Source organism: Glycine max, chromosome 3 (assembly GCF_000004515.6).
Source record: "Glycine max cultivar Williams 82 chromosome 3, Glycine_max_v4.0, whole genome shotgun sequence".
In the NCBI taxonomy this organism is placed as follows: Eukaryota; Viridiplantae; Streptophyta; class Magnoliopsida; order Fabales; family Fabaceae; genus Glycine; species Glycine max.
Genome location: NC_016090.4, coordinates 39146544 through 39165863, shown reverse-complemented (window position 1 = coordinate 39165863; position 19320 = coordinate 39146544). Strand labels below are relative to the sequence as shown.

The 19320-nt window shown below is 31.8% G+C and overlaps 3 protein-coding genes and 1 pseudogene across 3 annotated transcripts; 2 read left to right on the top strand and 2 right to left on the bottom strand.

Annotated features, from left to right (window-relative positions):
* Positions 1-341: 341 nt before the first annotated feature.
* PCS1 (homo-phytochelatin synthase) lies at positions 342-3766 on the bottom strand. The gene is given in 8 exon segments (NM_001248647.1): positions 342-642; positions 764-1258; positions 1356-1583; positions 2276-2327; positions 2639-2802; positions 2955-3193; positions 3299-3455; positions 3550-3766. Coding segments are annotated over 8 exon segments (1497 nt in total). The 5' UTR covers positions 3625-3766; the 3' UTR covers positions 342-555.
* A 1405-nt stretch (positions 3767-5171) lies between these two features.
* LOC113001327 (uncharacterized) lies at positions 5172-5295 on the bottom strand (annotated as a pseudogene).
* A 3724-nt stretch (positions 5296-9019) lies between these two features.
* Positions 9020-10598, top strand: LOC102666076 (CRIB domain-containing protein RIC5). The gene is made up of 4 exons (XM_006577640.3): positions 9020-9083; positions 9240-9352; positions 9513-9558; positions 10120-10598. The coding sequence occupies exons 1-4, from the start codon at positions 9020-9022 to the stop codon at positions 10596-10598; spliced, it is 702 nt and encodes a 233-aa protein (XP_006577703.1).
* A 2534-nt stretch (positions 10599-13132) lies between these two features.
* LOC100499888 (uncharacterized) lies at positions 13133-16987 on the top strand. The gene is given in 11 exon segments (NM_001250530.2): positions 13133-13234; positions 13389-13433; positions 13747-13781; positions 13891-13941; positions 14200-14304; positions 14426-14497; positions 15435-15506; positions 15612-15692; positions 16458-16493; positions 16588-16643; positions 16888-16987. Coding segments are annotated over 11 exon segments (639 nt in total). The 5' UTR covers positions 13133-13200; the 3' UTR covers positions 16940-16987.
* The last annotated feature ends 2333 nt before the right edge of the window (positions 16988-19320 follow it).

The window sequence follows — 19320 nt, the reverse complement described above, 5'->3', positions numbered from 1 at the left end:
TGTATTTAGAATTGAAATTCCACAATAATGTCAACATCGTTTCTCACTCACCGTGAAACTTGCTAATAAGAATAACACTAAAACTCTAAAATCACATAAGGAACTCTAAATTTTGACCATCTTTTTTTGGTGAAGAAATTTTGACCATTTTTTAAATACCATCTTTAACTTTTTTACGTACTTTGTACACTAAATTATTTGCGAGAGCAGTTTGAAAGAGCAGAACCTAGATAAATATACTGAATACATTTTTTTAAATACATTTTTTTTTGTTTATGTTGTTATAATTTGATATAAATATCAGATCATATGTGTAAAACAATATTTAAAAAGTACAAGAATTTAATAGGGAAGTTCATACCATCACCAAGGGTGAATTATCATAAACTAGGAAAATAATGTAATTAGGAAATGATGTACTGAATCACTGGTAGAAAAGAAAATCTTCAGTTGTCAACATGTGGTAAATGCCAATTTAAGTGATTCTACCCTACTCGACGTGTCATGAAGCTAGTTGAACGATTAAGAAAATGGTATGGGGTATAAATTTAACAGTCAAGAGAGAGGAGCACCAAGATCCTCGTCTACCTTACCCTCTTGACATCTCTTGAGAAGGTGTAGCTGACGTCTCAAGTGCAGAACCTGAAATGCAGAATTGTTTATAATAAGTTGAAGTTGAAGAATGAAGATAGAGTGGAATTAGCAGAATACAGTGCTGCCATGCAATGCAAAATAGATATAAAAACAGATGAGAGATTACTACCTCTTCCTGAAGCAAAGTAGGAAGATTTTCAATTGAAACAAGATCGTGTATTTCGGCCAAAAGCTGCTCATCTGTGATGCCAGCCCAAGTTGTAGATGGTAAGGACAGCAGAAGCACTGTTAGCACATCAGTGCTAGCTGGGTGCACCCTTATGTACTTACTTTTAGAGCAAATGCAACATAATTTCTCAGATGATGAAGGAATCAAAACATCAACCCCTTGCTCGCTGTTACCATTTACCACAGTCCCTGAAACCATTGTTATTGGCTTGTCATCTTCAGCTTTCAAGCATTTCAGACATGTTTCTCGACAGCAATACCCTGCTGAGCTAGGTTTCCCACCTAAAATTTCTGCTCCTTGGCAACAAACACTTGCAGCAATGATAGGTAACGTGTCCCCATCACCTGATACTTGTTGCCTGCTGCAAGAACTTGACAAAAAGGAAGCCACATGTTTGAAAAGCCCAGTCTCCTGCACCTGTTTCAATACCTCTTCCTGCATAACAAAAAAGTTACTATGACACTATCGAGACCAAAATAGAATATGCAATGCAGGAGAGAATTGTTACACGGTGATATTGGACATATTAAACCTTGATAGCAAGCCTTGCTTTCTCCTCTGCGCTTAAACTTGGACCACCATCCTCTCGCCTCCTGATCTCAGCAATCCACTTGATGAATTCTTCAAAATTAGATGGCAGTGAAGCGGCTATAATTGAAACAACCTGAAGGATGTCTTTCACATCCTCTGATTTTAACAGAAGAGGAACATCATCCATTAGGAATTTTGCAATATTAATCCAACTCTCATGTTTGCAGCTCTGCAAGATACATATAACCGATACCAACATAAACAATAAAAAACACAAATGTGACAAACTACACAAACGCACACAAGATACATCCAACCCATACCAATGTAAACAATGAAAAACAAAAACATGAGTGACGACACTCCACACACACACTCACGTGTGCAAACACATTGACGTCTTATATTCTCTTAATTTCAGAATTCATAGGATTGTTAAAATAAGTGTAATGCATGAAATAAGATAGGAGTTAAAACACACACGGCCAAAACTACATAGTGCAAATTGACTTTCCAACCTTCTGTATGAGCATACCACAGATAAAGCATATCCAATTAAACCTCACTCAACTATCATTTCTAATTCAACTAATAGAACATTTCACGGTATTTGCAAATAAGATGACAAACAAGGTATTTTCTCAGTTCAGAAATGTAAATTGTAGTCCACTTCACAAGAAAGATAATTGCTCAGTAGAAAATCACATAAACTAGAAATAAATCAATATGCTCCCAAGAACAAGTTCACCAAATCGCAAAAACAGAGAATTTATAATGCACAACATTGAAGGAATCCATGCACCTAGTCACCTACATACAAGTGCACAAATAACGAAATTATCCAACAATTTAATGCACAAACCAACATTATTTACTATATCCTGAAATGTGAAATTCATTATTGAGCAAAAAGAAAAATACCAGAGTATAAAGCAATCCAGGTTCCCTGTGAGGCCTTGATACAAGCATGAACCTAAAGAGGGTAAAAAAGTTGAGCAAATCACTTAAACTATGTAAAAAGAAAAAAAAAAAAGAGAGAGAGAGAGAGAGAAAGTGTTTAGTTCTCTTATTGCTTAACTTGGCCAGCTACAGTCATCGCTACATAATTTCTTAATTCTTACGTATGAAAAACACTCAGTTCTTAGTGTTCACTGGCACCAACCCTTTTGAGTATACTTGTTTGTGGTTGTTGATCTCAGGTTTCAGTAACATTCTAAAACAGTATAACTTCAATTAATTAGGCTACATGGCCATTAGAAAATAGTATAAAATAAGAAAGTTTACCCCCTAGATTGTCCAGTATCCTCATCGATGTAATTCATGCCTTCCCAAAGAAGTTTAAGTGGGATCCAATGGGGAGGATACTTAAATCGTGCAACGTCCAAAATAAGTGCCATGTCCCTTCCAACATGATACCCTCCAATCGGAGAAAAGTGGCCAATTCCCGTCTGTCATAAAAACAATGCAAGCTTACACTCAAACCATCTAGAATTAAGTATATGCACTAAATGTGTCTACCAAAATACATAAATCAGCTATCAAACTTGGAAAGCTTTCATACTTCCTATTATGCCAAACTTCCACAAACCATAGCACATACTTGTTTGAGGGCAGCTCGGTGGTACGATGAGATTACGTGACAGTCATCGGACATGGAACATTTCTTGACATATTTACGAAAATCATCGATGCTGCTATGTGTAGCATGAAAGGCTTCAACTTTTGCTCCGGCACAATGAGCCAAACACACAAGCTTCCCGAACGTGATGCCTCTAGCCTTGACTGTTTCTAGAGGCTCACAGCAGTCCAACATAGATTCATCAAACCATCTCCAAGGTCCTGCAAGGCAAATAATAGAACTCGAGACAATTGATTAAATGATTCAAGCAAATATTCATAATTAATTAGGTTAGTGATGGAAGCATTAGATTGTTTGTTATGTACCTTTCCATTTTCTGCCAGGATCAATGGCAAGAGCATTGAGGACCATGGACAGGCTGGCGAGGCCGCAAAAGGCGGGCTCGGATTGCGTTTGGAAATAGGAAACCAACTTGTAGAAGCCTTCCATGGTTCCATTCTGAATGGATTCAAGAAATAGTTGCTGGCATTCAATCAAACAAAAAAAGGTGAGTAAAAACACATGATACTATCTAACAAAGTCAAAATGTTAACATTTACTGCACCCATTCTCATACCTTGCCTTGTGAGGAAGCAAACTCGACGGCGGGGGGGCAAGGAAGAAGGCGCCGATACAACCCCGCCGTCGCCATTGACAGTAACCACCGCAAAACCCTTTCCTTTCCTAAACCTAAACAAACACGACAACTCTTTTGCTTCAACCTCACGCACTTTTATGTTCTATTCATTTTTGTTACTGTCTCTGGTCAACCGTAACCATTTTCTTTTTCAGTGATTGCACAAGTTCTTATTGTCCTGGATTTACTTTTCCTTTTTTATTTCCTCATTCTCTCCAACCTACTCTACTGGGTAAGATTAATTCTACTTGCGGTGATTATTTTTTATCTAAACAAATTTTCTCGGTAAATAAATTGTTTCCGTGGCACTAAACTCTTACACCTTATTTCAATCCTTGGGGTTGGATTTACTTTTCTTTATTTCTGAACTTTTTTTTCTTCCCCATAACATTGCAAGTTGTCAGGATTCTTATTACCGACCCTGAAAATAAGAGAGGAGTAAAATATGAAACGTTTTTTTTTTCCTTACTTTTATTTCGAAAGAAGAAAAATTATTCTTTACGATAATAATATAAAAATTATAATCATTAATTAAAAAAAATCAACTAAAATTATAATAATAAAATAATATTATATGTATTATAAATTAATAAATAACTAAAATTTATTATTCGAGTTTTCAGTGATTATATTTATTTATTTATTTATAGTGCCTTAGAGGATTCAAACTTACTGGAAAAAAAAAGATTTTTTTTCATTCTTTTTCTCTTCATTTCTCTTATTATTGTGCTTTTAAAAAATAAATAAATAAAAGATGATGATAATAAAAAGTATCATTTATTTCCAAAAAATAAAAACATAACATGAAAGAAATGAAAGAGAAAAAGAAATAATGAACAGAAACTCGCCCAAATGTATAATTTGGTCAAAGTGGTAATGTCAAACAACATGGCGGTGTCTTCTTCTGAGGCCAAGTAATAAGTTGGACACGTTTTGAATTTGGTTGTTGGAGTCCTACAATAGAACATCATTGTCTTACACATTCTACAGTTTTAGTTTTCTTTGATTCTGAAGATGTTTAAACAAAAGATCAAAATGAAAAAAAGTTAAGAATATTATGGTTTCAAGTGTAATCATACGTTGGATTTACATTTCAGAATTCTATTAATATGATATTTATCTATAGTCCAATGTATAGTGTTAAGAGTATTAGACAAGAGTATATATAAAAGACAATTAAACCTATTATTTTATTCAATAAGTCTACAGAGGTAAATTAAGTAGAGTCCTAAACGATGGGAGATATGAAAAAATTAATCAACTCGTTAACACTAGCTACCATTTCATAAAATAATTTCCAATAATAAATAATAGAATGACATTAACGGTCACAGAGAAAGGTTTGAAGTATGCATTACCTTGCCATCATCGGAGACAAAATCAACTGCAGGAGGTGAAGGAAGGGGTAGTTTGTAAAATCCATTCATTTTTTTGGGGTCTGGTAATCTGGTTACTGTAAGGTAATAATGGAAGAGCTGAGACAATCGCAATGAAGAGAAATATAAATAACGAAATATGAAATATTGGATTAGATCTTTAATTATTAGAGGTCAATGTCAATTATGATTTATTGTCCATCTCAATATTCAAAAATATTCTCAGAATCATTGATTTAGTTTTCAACCAGCAATAGACGCGCCTCAGTTAGAACCTCACTAGCTGCGTCATTGCCCCAATCGCAAAGATTCTCAGAATTAATGTTCATGTGTACATATAAAACTTCTGTAAAAAAATTATATAAAACATGCATGGAAATTAAAATGATATTGATTTCTCAATCACAGCGTGTTGGTGATTTTATTTTATAAAAACTCATTTAATAGTAAAACAAATAAAATATTTATCATTAATGCAAAAATCAATTAAGGAACAATTCATATTAATTATCTCTCTAAAAAAAGGTAATAAGATCTGGATACCAGTGGTAAAAATAAAACAAATGATTTTTTTTCTAACAACACTAGCTAAGATAACGATCGATATTATTATTATTATTATTATTATTATTATTATTATTATTATTATTATTATTATTATTATTATTATCTCAGTAATATTAATCGATAATTAAGTGAGCATTTAAATATCTTAGTAACTTTAGATATTAATTTAAGATATCTATCCAAAGTTAACATTAATCTCTAATGGAAAGTTTTTTTTTAAGAGAAATATCAACGGGGAGTTGGATCTTATAAATGGGCTAATATTTTTCATTTCACACAAAGGTGGTGAAGAAAGACTCAAATTTTTAAGGAAAAAAAATGTCTATATTTAATGATCGATCATATATTAAACAAATTATTGATACATATGAGTTTTTTTTTTAAGAATTAGGGTGTTTCTTAAGAGAGAAATTTTTATTTTTATTTTAAATTTTAAATTATCCTAAAAATTTCTTGAGTTAAAAAAAAGTTTTATTATAATAAATATATTGTACCTGATTCATAAGTTAAATTTAAGTGTTTTTAAAAAGTTTATTTAATTAAATAGGTCAGATCACAAGTCTTAAGAAAAATCTATTAAATTTTACAGACTATCCCGTTTAATAATAATATGTTATAATAAAAATATTATTATTATGATATATAATATTATAATTATTTTATTTAAATTATAAAATTATTTTAGTAGTTTAAGGATTTAAATAATTTTAGTTAATGTAGTATAAATGGGTAGTAAGAATATAGACTTTTTGCTTTTAGTGAGACTTAAAAGACTTTATAGCATGTCACATGAAATGTTTATAGGTAAATTTTGTCCATATTTTATGGTTTAAAATTATCTTATTATTTTTTAATAAAAATCTTTGGTTTTGTGTAAAAAAAATAATATTTTTTACATTTTTTAATATGAAACAAGTCTTTAAATAGATTGAGAGGCCTAACGAGCTTTTATAAAGGTTGAGCTCAAACCTAAAAATAGGCTTGTGACAAATAACAAATCTAGGCTTGGGTTGTAAAAATATGAAATAAGACTACATCAATTTAAGTAGGATCCAACTTAGCCCAATCATTTTCATCCCTAGTTAAATTATAGCTTATCTAAGCATTGTAAATATATGATAGTGTATTCAATTCTTATAGATGAAAATATATGTGATGCTAAACAAATTGCTCCTAACTCGATTGTAAAATTATGTTTGAATTGCAATATGTTTTGTCATATTTTAGAGCCATTAGATTAAATTAAGATCAACGGTTGAGAATTAATGTATTTCTTCTAAAATTACATCATATAATTTAATCCCTTCTCTTTTAGAGGATATATATTTATAACAAATTATTAAAAATAACGACAATACATATAAATCAATACCATAAATTCAATGATGATTCATTATGTTACTATTTAATGCAACATAACAGTTTATTAATTTTATAAAAAAAGTTTATTAGTATTAAATACACATATTTACCATTATTTATCATAATTACACTACACAATTATGATTAAGAACTTTAGGCCTATTATGTAATGTCATTTATAAAATAACGAAGAAAGTCCTTGTCAATAGGATGAGGCCCCTTCTGCAAAGATTAGTGAACCCTCTACAGAGTAGTAGTTTTATACCTAGAAGAGGGACCTCTGACAATGCTATTGTTTTGAAGGAAATCATCCATAGCATGTCCAAATCGAAAAAGAAGAAAGGCGATGTTGTGTTTAAGCTGGATTTAGAGAAGGGGTCCCTGCTGGTTTCCTTCCCAAGAGAGGGTTGCGACAAGGGGATCGCTTGTCTCCACATCTGTTTGTGTTTTGCATGGAAAGATTGTGACATATGATTAAGGAAGTCGTGGATGAGGGTCTGTGTGGGAGCCGTACGTTCCATATCAACAACAATGGACGGTGGATATCTCATCTCTTCTTTGTCGATGACGTGCTTCTTTTTGCAAAAGCTAATCCCTCCCAGGTTCGGTTATCGCTGGTATTCTTCATATATTCTGTGAGAAGTCTGGCCTTAAGGGTAATGTGGATAAATCGAAGATATTTGTGTCTAAAAGTTAAAGAAACGAAAGATCTCTAGACGGTGACCAGGGACAAGAATACGGCACTGCTGGGAAAGCTGATTTGGGACTTGCTGCATAATAGGGATAAAGTGTTGTGGGTGCAACTGGTCCTAGCTAAATATCCAGGAAATGATGTAAAGACTGTTCTAGGTTAGAGTGGGTCTTATTTTCTGTCATCACTTAAGAAATCCTTTGATGAACTTAAGCATGGATTCCAACTACAACTTGGTAATGGAGAGAACAGTTTTTGGTTTGACAAGTGGTTCTACAATTCAATGCTTGCTCTAGAAGTTCCTTTTGTGCAAATCCATGATTCGCGCGCACTTGCAGGTGCAGGATGTTTGGGATGATGGTCATTGGGATATTAGTTCTCTATTCACTAATATCCCACATGACACAGTGGAGAAGCTGAATCGGTTACGTATTTGGTTGCATAGTAATTCCTCCGATATTATTGTGTGGAAAGGGAGTATTTCAGGTATATATAGTTTCATGGAAATGGATCCGGTGGCTACAGCTTGGGAAGAACATGTTTTTCTTTTTATTTTATATTCAAATAGTTAAATTGATTTAAAATTGGTTCAAAATCAAATTTGTTTTAAAATATTAATTCTGCATTGAACTATTTTTTAACTAATTTTAAATTGGTTCAAAACAAATTAAATTATTATAAAAAAGAATTCAAATAATATTTGAATAATGTAATCTTAATTTATCACATTAATTATTTATACTCAAACTCTTGATTAAAATAAAATAATAATTGATCATTAGGTTAATTATATGCTCTACTTCTAAAAAAAAAAGTTTATATGCTCCTATGAATAGCCTAACTTATTTCCTCCTTCACTTTGCAAAATATTCATTCATATTAGATATCATTCATTGATTTAATTTAATTTTAGAGACAACCTGTTACGGCTTCTTAAATTTAGCATCTTCAATTCAAGATTGATTTATTTTCCTTTCTACTATTCTCATTGTCACGCCCGAAATCTCGATCAGCCTCTGGTTTTGATTGAAGGGGGAACCAACAAACAGACTATTGCCGTAGAAATAACGAAAGTAAAAATATGCGTGCTTTTAAACACAATTGATTTGTTGCATTCGTCCCTTTTCTCATCATAGACTCTACAATACTTTGTTGTCAAAACCTACCTCAAGTTTTTGAACAACCTCTATTTCACCAAATGACATAAAAATCACTAGACCAAGAGTTAAAATATACGCCTTAATTATCCTCATTGATGGTTTCTTCATGGAACAATTATTCAAGTCAACAACGAATTCCTTTCACACACAAAAGAATGTTGAATTCTCATCTTCAAGGTTTTAGTAAAGCCTAAGAAAAGCTTTTATATTGCTATTGTGAAGAGAATTCGAAGAACTCATAAAATTTGTTTAACATGTCCAACAACAATAAGGTGAAGGGCCTCCTTAAAGGCCTAAGATTCATTTCTCAGATATTCGGTACGTGGCATTCACTTATTGTATTAATTTCTAACGAGTTATTTTATCTATTTCTATTCTCAAATATAAAGTTGTAGAAAGATTATGTTGATTAATTAACCCTTTAAAAAACAGTTGATTGATTAAAGGAATTAATACCACTCATACACTTCGCAGATACCGATGAAAAAGACTCAGAAATTCAGATTAGTAATCCCACAGATGTAAGGCATGTGGGGCATATTGGATTGGATGGTCACGATGGTCCCTCTGAAAATGATCCCAGCTGGGTAATTCTCTATTTTTCCAAAAAAAAATAACTGTTAATTATTATCATTAACATATTCAAACTTGTGGGACATCAATTAATTACTTAACTAAAATGGTTTTAATGTAAAATACTTGTATTAATTTGTGTGTAAATTTCGCATCATTTTAAAATTGTTTCAGATGAACGAGTTTAAACCCGATGATTCAGTCCAAAGGACCTCTCAAGGTATGTACATGCTACATATAATATTGTGTTTCCATTTTTGAGTTAACATTCAAAATATATTTTTACGTACGATTTAAAAGCCAAACTGCACCCGAAAAAAAAGAGGCAAACTAAGCCAACTTGTTTAATTTTGATGAATGAGTAAATGGGAATTAATTAATTGTTATAGTTACAAATAAACAAAAATGATAGTAACTAAACAGTCGTACAGCAATTCTTTACCAATCTAACAAATAATTTTCACCCTTTTTATGAATGCATGTGGATTCAATTTACCTTTAAGTCACTAAAATCTCGCTTTGCTAGACAATCTACTTCACCAAGATATCTTGACGCTCAAGGACTTGTTAAATAGCTACAACTAGATAAAACTGTTTGCATTTTAAACCCCAGCACATTAATTCTCTAAATAAGTTTTTACGGATAATTTTAATTTTAATATGTTATTGACGCTATAGTATATATATATATATATATTGGGTGCCTCTGTTATATCATTTTTTTTTCCACCAAAAAATATATATATATTTAAATCTAGTTGTTATAAATGTTCCAATGCAGATTCAAATGAGTTTCCCAAATCATCTAAGCGGCAAACAAAATCAATGGGGAACATAAGAGAGTCTCATGCAAAGGAAAAATCAGACAGGAGGCCAAGGCCACATAAAAAGTCATCCAAAACTAATTCAGACCAAAATGATTCATGCAATGGGGACACGGATTCACTCCAACAACAACAAGGGAATGATTTTCCACCTAAAAAGTCTCGTCCCAAGATGTCAAAAGATGGTTCCAATAATGTTGGTGGTGACTCATCCAAAACCAGATCAAAACCTCATCATCATCATCATCATCATTCTAGAAACTCATACTCCAATAATAATCAAGAAGGCCATGCTAGACACAGTTCCAAGACTAGGACCACACACGGGTCCTTTGAAGAAGATGCACATTCTAGGAACAAACACGGGTCCTTTGAAGAAGAAGAACAATTTCAAAGACGCTCTTGTGAAAATATACTGAAAAGTTACCCAAATTAGAGGAATTTTGTTTTTATATACTAGTCTTGAGTAGTTAATAATTGAAATTAGAACACTATTCTCCCCTCCTCTCCTCAAATTCTAATGTATCTATTTAGTTCAATTATTGATGATTGATGTACAGATATTTTTTTCATGCAGTTGTTGCGACTAATGTATTAAACTATTGATGTCCTAAGAATTTGTTTAATATGAAAAATCTCTCAATGTAAAGATAAAAATCACATATCGTCCAAATCAAATAAATAATTTCATTATAATCAATCAAGATACAAAAGAACCTCCAACAAGTGCACTAAAGCTTACTACAAAACAAACCCTCAATTGGTACAATAGAGACAAGAAAATAAAACCTCAAAATATAGAGTAGATAATGCGAAACACTTATTTCTCTCTACATAATACATATATTTTTTTTCTCGATCCAACCAAACAATTTGAAGTATCACGCGCGTAGAACTTGTTATCCAAAAATCAGTCTAATCCAACGGTGAACGAATTCGCAATTGCAATTTGAAAAATACTCTCCAGTGGTATGCGAAAATCACAATGATTTCTCATCTCCTTCTTTCTCTCTCAATGATTTGTAACTGTTTTCCTCTCTCAAATGAGTCTCTCTCAGTGTATCTCAACCTTTAATCTGACCCATCTCCACTTAAATAAGTGAAACAAAATGAATCTTCTCATTTCGACCTTTACTCCACATAGGAAGAGAGTCCAAAAATCTAACATTTAGATTAGAAGACATACCTTTTGTAAGACCATGGTTCAACTGCATAGAGTTATTCTAGTTTAACAAGTGACATCGGGTTTAAATCTTGGATCATGTAGTTACGTTAAATACTTGAAAAGAAAATTCTGTTGTCTAGAACAATCATACTCAATTTGAATAAAATTACCTTAAGTGAAGGATACATGTGAACGTGCAAAAAAATACTCTTTTGTAAGGCTAGGAAAGATCACCAATCATAACAGATTTATAATATAGTTTTGGGTAAAATATGTTTAGGGTTTTTGTAAAATTTGAAAAGTATTAATTTTTTTTTTTCATAAAATTTTTTGTATTAATTTGGTTCCTCTAAAAATAAAACATATTTTATCTGGTACTAACAGATAATCTGAAGTGCTTAACAGACTTACATATGTAATTTTATTACAAATAAATTAAATAATTTGTGACAGCTAAACCCTCCCTCCTAAAATGAATTAAATAATATTTTTGGGGTTAAAAAATCTATATAAAATGTAATTTTCCATCATTTTCTTGGTGATTTTCTCACTTCCTCATGATAATAGGAAAATGGATGAGACAACAATAGGTTTCGGTGTGTTTGGGAAATTAAAAAGAAAAAATAATTAAGTATCTTAGTCACATTAGAAAATTGTCTGGTTACCACTCAAGACAAAAAAAACATTTTATTTTTATAGAGAATAAATTAATAAAAAATTTGAGGATAAAATTAATAATTTTTAAATTTATACGGATGGATCTCTATTTTAACGTAGAGTTTTTATAGAATTTATCAATAAGAAAATTTTGATAAATAAAGCGAAGTCATTATTACTAGTTTGAGGGAGCAAAAGACTCAACCACATGTATCAATACCTTGTATCACATGTTTTCTTTTACATTTTTACACTCCCGTTGATAGCTCATTTGGTTATTCTTAAACGTTAGTTGATAGGACCTCAATCCTGTATTGGCTAAAATTTTCTGCATTCTCATTATTACTTTATGCACTTCATTGTATTTTAGAATAAACTTTTTGAAATATAATAAAAAGTACAAGAAACAATAGTGTGAGTACGGGAAATATGATACAAATGTCTTCTAATTATTCCATACAACAAACATTTTGATTTTACATAAAAAAAAAAAAAAATTGATTGTTGAAATCATCCTCCGCCTACGTTATGTAAATATCAGAACTAATTTTGTGCAAAATTAAATTAGATTATTCCATTAATCAATTATATGGATAACCAATTATAATTAAAAGTTTTTGTTTGGATAAGTTTGCTGAAAAAGTTGTTTAAAATAATTAATTTTGTTTGGATGTAATAAAAAAAATCAACTCTTACATAATAAAAGAGACATAGCTTAAAGAAAAAATAAGTTGTTGAAAAATAATCATAAACTATAACTTTTTATATTTTTTAAAAATGGTTTTTTAGAAGAAAAAAAAAACTTTCTACATAGTTTAGCTGATGTCTCAAATATTCAATTTATTTTATAAACAGTTTTTTTTATATAACAACAAATGAAATTTGAGATTATAATCTTTCCCAAACATTTGACGCTCAGTGATTATTAGTTTTTCCAAACACAAAACTTAATAGCAAAAACATATAAGCATCTTAGTGTAATTAGACAAGTCAACTATATGCTTAAATACCCGACCAAGACCTATGCGGTTTCTGTTAACTGAAATCTTAAAATATTATATATAGTCGAATGAGAAAGTACATATATTATAAAAAAAAAATAAAAAAAATAAAACATGAAAATTGCGAGGATCTTTCTTCTCTCCACCATCGTTGGGTTGTGTTTGCGTGTCTCTCCGTAAATTGCCTTCGACTGTGACAACACGCACCGATCGCCATGAACATCTTCACCAAGAAACCCACCGCCAAAGGTTCTCCTTCTCCTTCCCAATCATCGTTTTCCCTCTCACCTAATTATAATATTTCAAATAGTGTTACGTTTGGGTTGCGTTCGTTCGTTTCCGATCAATTGAATTTTCATGTATTGGTTTGATAATTAGAAGTGCTTGCTATTATTTCGTGCAGAGGCTCTTCGTGAGAGTAAACGTGAAATGACAAACGCCAGTAGAGGTAGTGTATTGTTTCAATCAACCTCATAAACCCTTAGATCGATTAATTTTACCTATGAATTTCGTGTGATGATTAGAATAAGTTAGAGGTGTGAGCTTTCCACTTATGTGATGTAATAATACTTTTCTTTATGTTACCATGTTATTGGTATGGAGTATCCATTAACTTTAGTGGGATTCTTCACTCCCAACCACGGTTTTTCCATCCACGAGACTCGAACCCGAAACCTTGCTTAAGGGGACCGAGTGCAGTACCACTCAACCAACGACTTGTTGGTATGTGATATAATTAATAATATGCTTCCTTATTTCAGGTATAGAGAAGGAAATTGGAGCTCTACAATCGGAAGTATGTCATACTATAGTCACTTAACGAGTGAATGTGATTATCCTCTTTCTTCAGTCTCAACTTTTTATGGTATATTGAACTAATATTAGCTATTTGTTTGTGTAATTAGGAAAAAAAGCTTGTTGCTGAGATAAAGAGAACTGCTAAGACGGGAAATGAGGTATCATCTCCTTTTCATGCTCATAGTCAAGGTTTTAGTAAATGGTTCGCGATCATGACTTTTGATGATGCAACGTGGAGGTTTTTCGGGTGTCAGGGACTGCAATTTTTTTTTGCATTATTGTAAAAAGTGACGAAACTGTGACCACGACTGCAATTTAAAACCTTGCTCATAGGCGAATGTTTCTTTTATGTATTTGCTCACAGGCATTGATCTGAGATTAAAAATGGATGTTTTGTTTGTCACTGCATTTCTCAGGCAGCAACTAAAATTCTAGCTCGCCAGTTGATCAGGCTTAGGCAACAAATTGCTAATCTTCAAGGTAGTCGAGCTCAGATGAGAGGCATAGCAACTCACACTCAGGTACGTTGTCGATGAAGCAGCTATTTTTGTGATGTGTTTATTTGTCTTCTTTTGCTACTTGTGTTTAAGCAGATACATGCTTTATCTGCTCTGTCTTAGCTATGTTTGTCATTCGATGCAGGCCATGCATGCACATTCTTCTGTTGCTGTTGGCTTGAAAGGTGCTACTAAGGCAATGGCAGCTATGAATAAGGTCACAAATTCAATCTTACATTTTAAATATATAATATGTCCATACGATATATTTGTTCCTGGGCCATAAAAGCAATATTTTGTTAGGTTTTATGTATGATGCATAGATATGATGTGTATTGAATATGATATGCATCCGATATAGTGATACAGCTATTTTTAAAGTATATAGGATATCATACAAGCAGGATACATATCTAGATATGTATAAAAATCATGAAACTTAATATAGAGTTCCAAGCAAAGCCAAATTAATAGCATACTTTTTCAACATTACTGAATAAAAATTATGAATTGTGGTCATCATAAATCTTTGCCTATTTCCTACAAAAATAATCTGTATCAATCTCATTCCCATCTAAAGCATCATTCAATAAAAGGAAAATTTCCATTTAAGGTTCCTCAAGAGACAAAGCTTTCTATGTATCTATCATACACGTACTTCTATGTCTTTGGTCTGGCTGCATTAGATTTTCATAACTTTTTCTTGAAAGCTTAGATACTTCAGAAATATATATCGGTGAAGTATCTAAAAGTATTGGTAGGTTTGTGCAAGGTTGAGGGTTTGGAGCATAAGGTTATTTAGGGGTTGCTGTGGGGTTGGTTACATTTTAGGTTTCCACTGAATAGTCAATGACAAGACATTGTTCTTTTACTAAATTTTGTAAAGGATGTCAGTTTCATCCTTCTCCCTTCCTATCACATGCACAGACAAATGAAGTCAGAATTAGAAAAAAGAAATGGATGGTGTGGATATATTCAACGTTGTTGACAAACTCAGAAAAAATGTTGTATCAGGAAACAGCAATGATAACAGCAGTTCTGCTAACTTCCTACGAAATAAACAAAACATTGACATTGAAGTGAAGTCTTTAAACTAATCACTATACCATTTTTTATTATTTTCCCCTTGAACTAAATTAGAAGATTCATTGCAGAAAATGGAACCGGCAAAGCAAGCTAAAATTATACAAGACTTCCAGAAACAATCAGCGCAGATGGATATGACTGTAAGATGATGTTTTGGTTTACTAATTTTGCAAGTTAGAATATCAGGAACTAGTGTTTTGTTTCAACTACTTACGGACTTCTGTGGTATATAATTTTATGAGCAGACTGAAATGATGTCAGATGCCATAGATGATGCCTTGGATAATGATGAAGCTGAAGAGGAGACTGAAGAGCTGACAAACCAGGTACTCTTTCTATTGCCTTTTATTGCAACTTAAAAAAAATGTGTTGCAATGTTTACAGGGCCTTTTACTTGATTAATTTTTAAAATAATTAAAGACTTTTATTATATTTGACATGGCATTTATTTCACATAAAGTTGTTTACTAGGAGGAATAACAAATGTATCTTGTATTACAATTCATAAGAATTAGTGGTGCTAGAATCATTGTCCAATTTTAGGTCCTAACCACAGCAATAACACTCTTGGGGCAATCGAGAATCAATAACAAAAGCCACTGAGTTTTATTTATCCCTAGTTGAAGTGAACAGGATGGTCAATTGATGCCATTAGGCTAATTCATAATGTGGTTGAGATAATTAAGGGACTATTCAGTGAAAAGTTTAGGATCTCCTCGTAGCCCTAATTTAAAGAAAGAAAAAAAAAGAATCAAGGGGGTCTAGCTCAATTGATTGAGCAGAGAATGAATGTGAGTGTTGTAAACCCCTTACTACAGATAGAAGAAAAAAAAACACTGCCAAGAGAAAGAGCATGGCTTTTTTACCATCATGTTTCTTACAAGACCTAAAACAACTTTTAAAATTATGAAAATTTATGATTTCCTTGTCACTTGTGGCTTAGTTTACAAGGTTTAGAAGGAATGGTTTATGATTCACAAAGAATAATGAGACTAGATGGGCCGAAGTTCAAGGTCTTATTGTCTGGGATGGCATTTGCTTTGGAAATTACAAAAAAGAAACTGATGGCAACCTCTTTTCTTTTCTTGCAGGTGCTCGATGAAATTGGTGTAGATGTTGCCTCACAGGTAGGAATAAGCTGTCATTAATCTCTTCACACTCTCTCATCTGTCATAATGCTTTTTATCAACCTAATTTGTGTCCTATTTGAACTTTTGGCAGTTATCAGCAGCTCCCAAAGGGAGAGTCGCAACAAAGAATGCTGAAAATGATAGCAGGTAGTACATCTTCTGTCTAACTGTCTCTGTCCTGAAGAATTTAATTTGGATCCTTGTGTCTATTTGCCTGAATACTGTGAAAAACAATCCATGGGGAGGGGGTGAATTGCTGCAAGGTCCCTCAGGACTACCTCCTAAGTAGGAAACCTGTGGATATATATAAAAAATAATAATTAAAATTTCTTTAGCTATTTGCTTTTCTTTTGCAAGTTTATTTGACCTTGTAAATTTGATGCCACTGCAGCTCGGGCATTGAAGAACTTGAGAAGCGTTTGGCGGCTCTTAGAAACCCGTAAATTTTGCTTGGGATTATGTGATTCTGGAACTCATTGTTTTAAACTAAAATTCTTTCCTGAGCTATGTTTTCTTGGGATTTCACAAGTTTAGTGTGTATATACTTCCTTGAAATTATTATGTATGAATAATGATATATCCAAAATTTCTGAGATGGTTATTTACTTGTAGAAGTTGTAGTTGGGGATATAAAGAAAAACGTATAGTTTGATGCTGTTTGTCAGTGAATTGCTAAGTCGATTTAAGTTGTGGCTGGCCGAAGAAAGATTTTACTTGAACGTGCTTGTTAGGAATGAAATCAGGCAACGGGAGAATGATAGTAGATTGAACATGTGTGGATTCGTTGATTCTCTGGAAGGGAAATGCCAAACTGTAGTTAATTGCTCATGTAGACCTTGCATCATCAATAATTGATTTCAGAAACTACAAAGGCTTTACCATAAATAAATTGGTCCTACTTGTAAATTTCTCACAACGCGATACTAGACATGTTTCACTTTCATTTATAGTTAGATTCCATTAATAAAACTTTAAGAATTTTTAACTAAAAGGTGTTTTTAAAAAATTGTATAGTAACTATGCACTTTTTAATGAATCTATTTTTTTTTAGTTTTTCAAAAATTAAAAATAGCTTACAAAAGATACGGGTGGATGTGTAGTCATTGTTTTTCAGTTTCTCTTTTATGGAGATAGGAACCACATGATACATTTCATAAAACGGAGACGAATACTTTATTAGAAACTAAAATTGAAAGTTTATAAAATCAAATAATTATTCTGTAACCTTTTAAAAAAATGATGACTTATATATTCTAATCTTAACCATTCATGATAAAATTTAATGCCAATATTTTATCTTGTTCACATAAAATAACCCTCTGTTAAATATATCCCCTTTTATATATATATATATATGAGGGCGAGCCCTGGTGCAGCGGTAAAGTTGTGCCTTGGTGACTTGTTGGTCATGGGTTCGAATCCGGAAACAATCTCTTTGCATATGCAAGGATAAGGTTGCGTACAACATCCCTCCCCCATACGAAGAGCCTCCGGGCAATAGGGTACGAAGTTTTTATATATACTAAGAAAGTTATTTTTCATCTTCACCATTCATTCTAATGGTTAAGATTAATTACTTATTACAATCATTAGATTTTAAAAAAAATAATGAAAAAGAAAAAAATTACTCTTCATATAAATTAATCTCTCGCATATATAAAGGGTCATATTGACGGCAAGGCGAGTGAGGCTATCGCCTAAGGCCCATTGCTAGATAAACTATTAATTACGTACAAAGTCACGGCACGTCTATCACTATATTAGGCTCACTAAACATGAATTGTGTAGACTGAATTAATTGTGTAAACTGTAAAGCTAATTAATTAATATAATAAAGTGCAAAATTTGTAAGGGTGTACTCGCGTCTATAAATGTAAAGTTTTTAATGGTAAAATCTAACAGTATTAATTAGTTTTTAATTGAATGAAAATTTTGTTTGAAAAATCAATTGTTTCTACTGTTAAAACGTTAATTCATAAAAAAAATGTCGCTAATTCAAAAAGCTAGAAAATATATGAATAATGATTAAGCACCCTATACTCACATATTGTACAGACAATCTATTTAGCCAAAAATCAATCCCTTGTTGCATGCGTAAACCCTTTGGGCCAACATCAGTTGTAGAACTGCTGGCTTTGCTAGGTGTACCAGGCATATTGCATGTGCATCTAGCATTAAAATAAAATTTCAAAAATGTCCTTAAAGGTTTTTTGTTTTTACGGACTACATAATTTGTATACCTCATACGAATTACATTATCCGTAAATATTATTTTTGTTTTTTTTCAAAAATATGTTTTTTGAATTTATTAATAAATTAAATTTTTAATAGTAAATATTTTTTTTATAAAAAATATACAGATTAAATAATTCGTATGAATTATATCAAAATTAATTATTTAAATTTATATACACATTAAAAAATTTAGTGTTATATATAATAATATTATTTATTTATATTATAATTAACCTATTAACTATTGTGTTAATAATCTGAAAGTCACAAATTCTTGAACCGTTAATCTTAAATTAATTCGTAAAACATTTTTTTAAAAAAATATTTACAGATTAACTAATCCGTAAGCCTCATACAGATTAATTAATCCGTAAAATTGTTGGGTGTACATAACAATGCCCTAAAACTACAAGTAAAATTAATCTTTAACTCATTAAACTATGAATATCCATGACAGGTAAAAAAAAAGCCTATTTAAAAAATATCTGGACACAGCCCTATATATATGTGTGCGGCGTGTGTGAATCAAACACAATTTTAAAACCACCACCACCATTGTGCGCGCACGTGTGAATGAACCACGATTTTA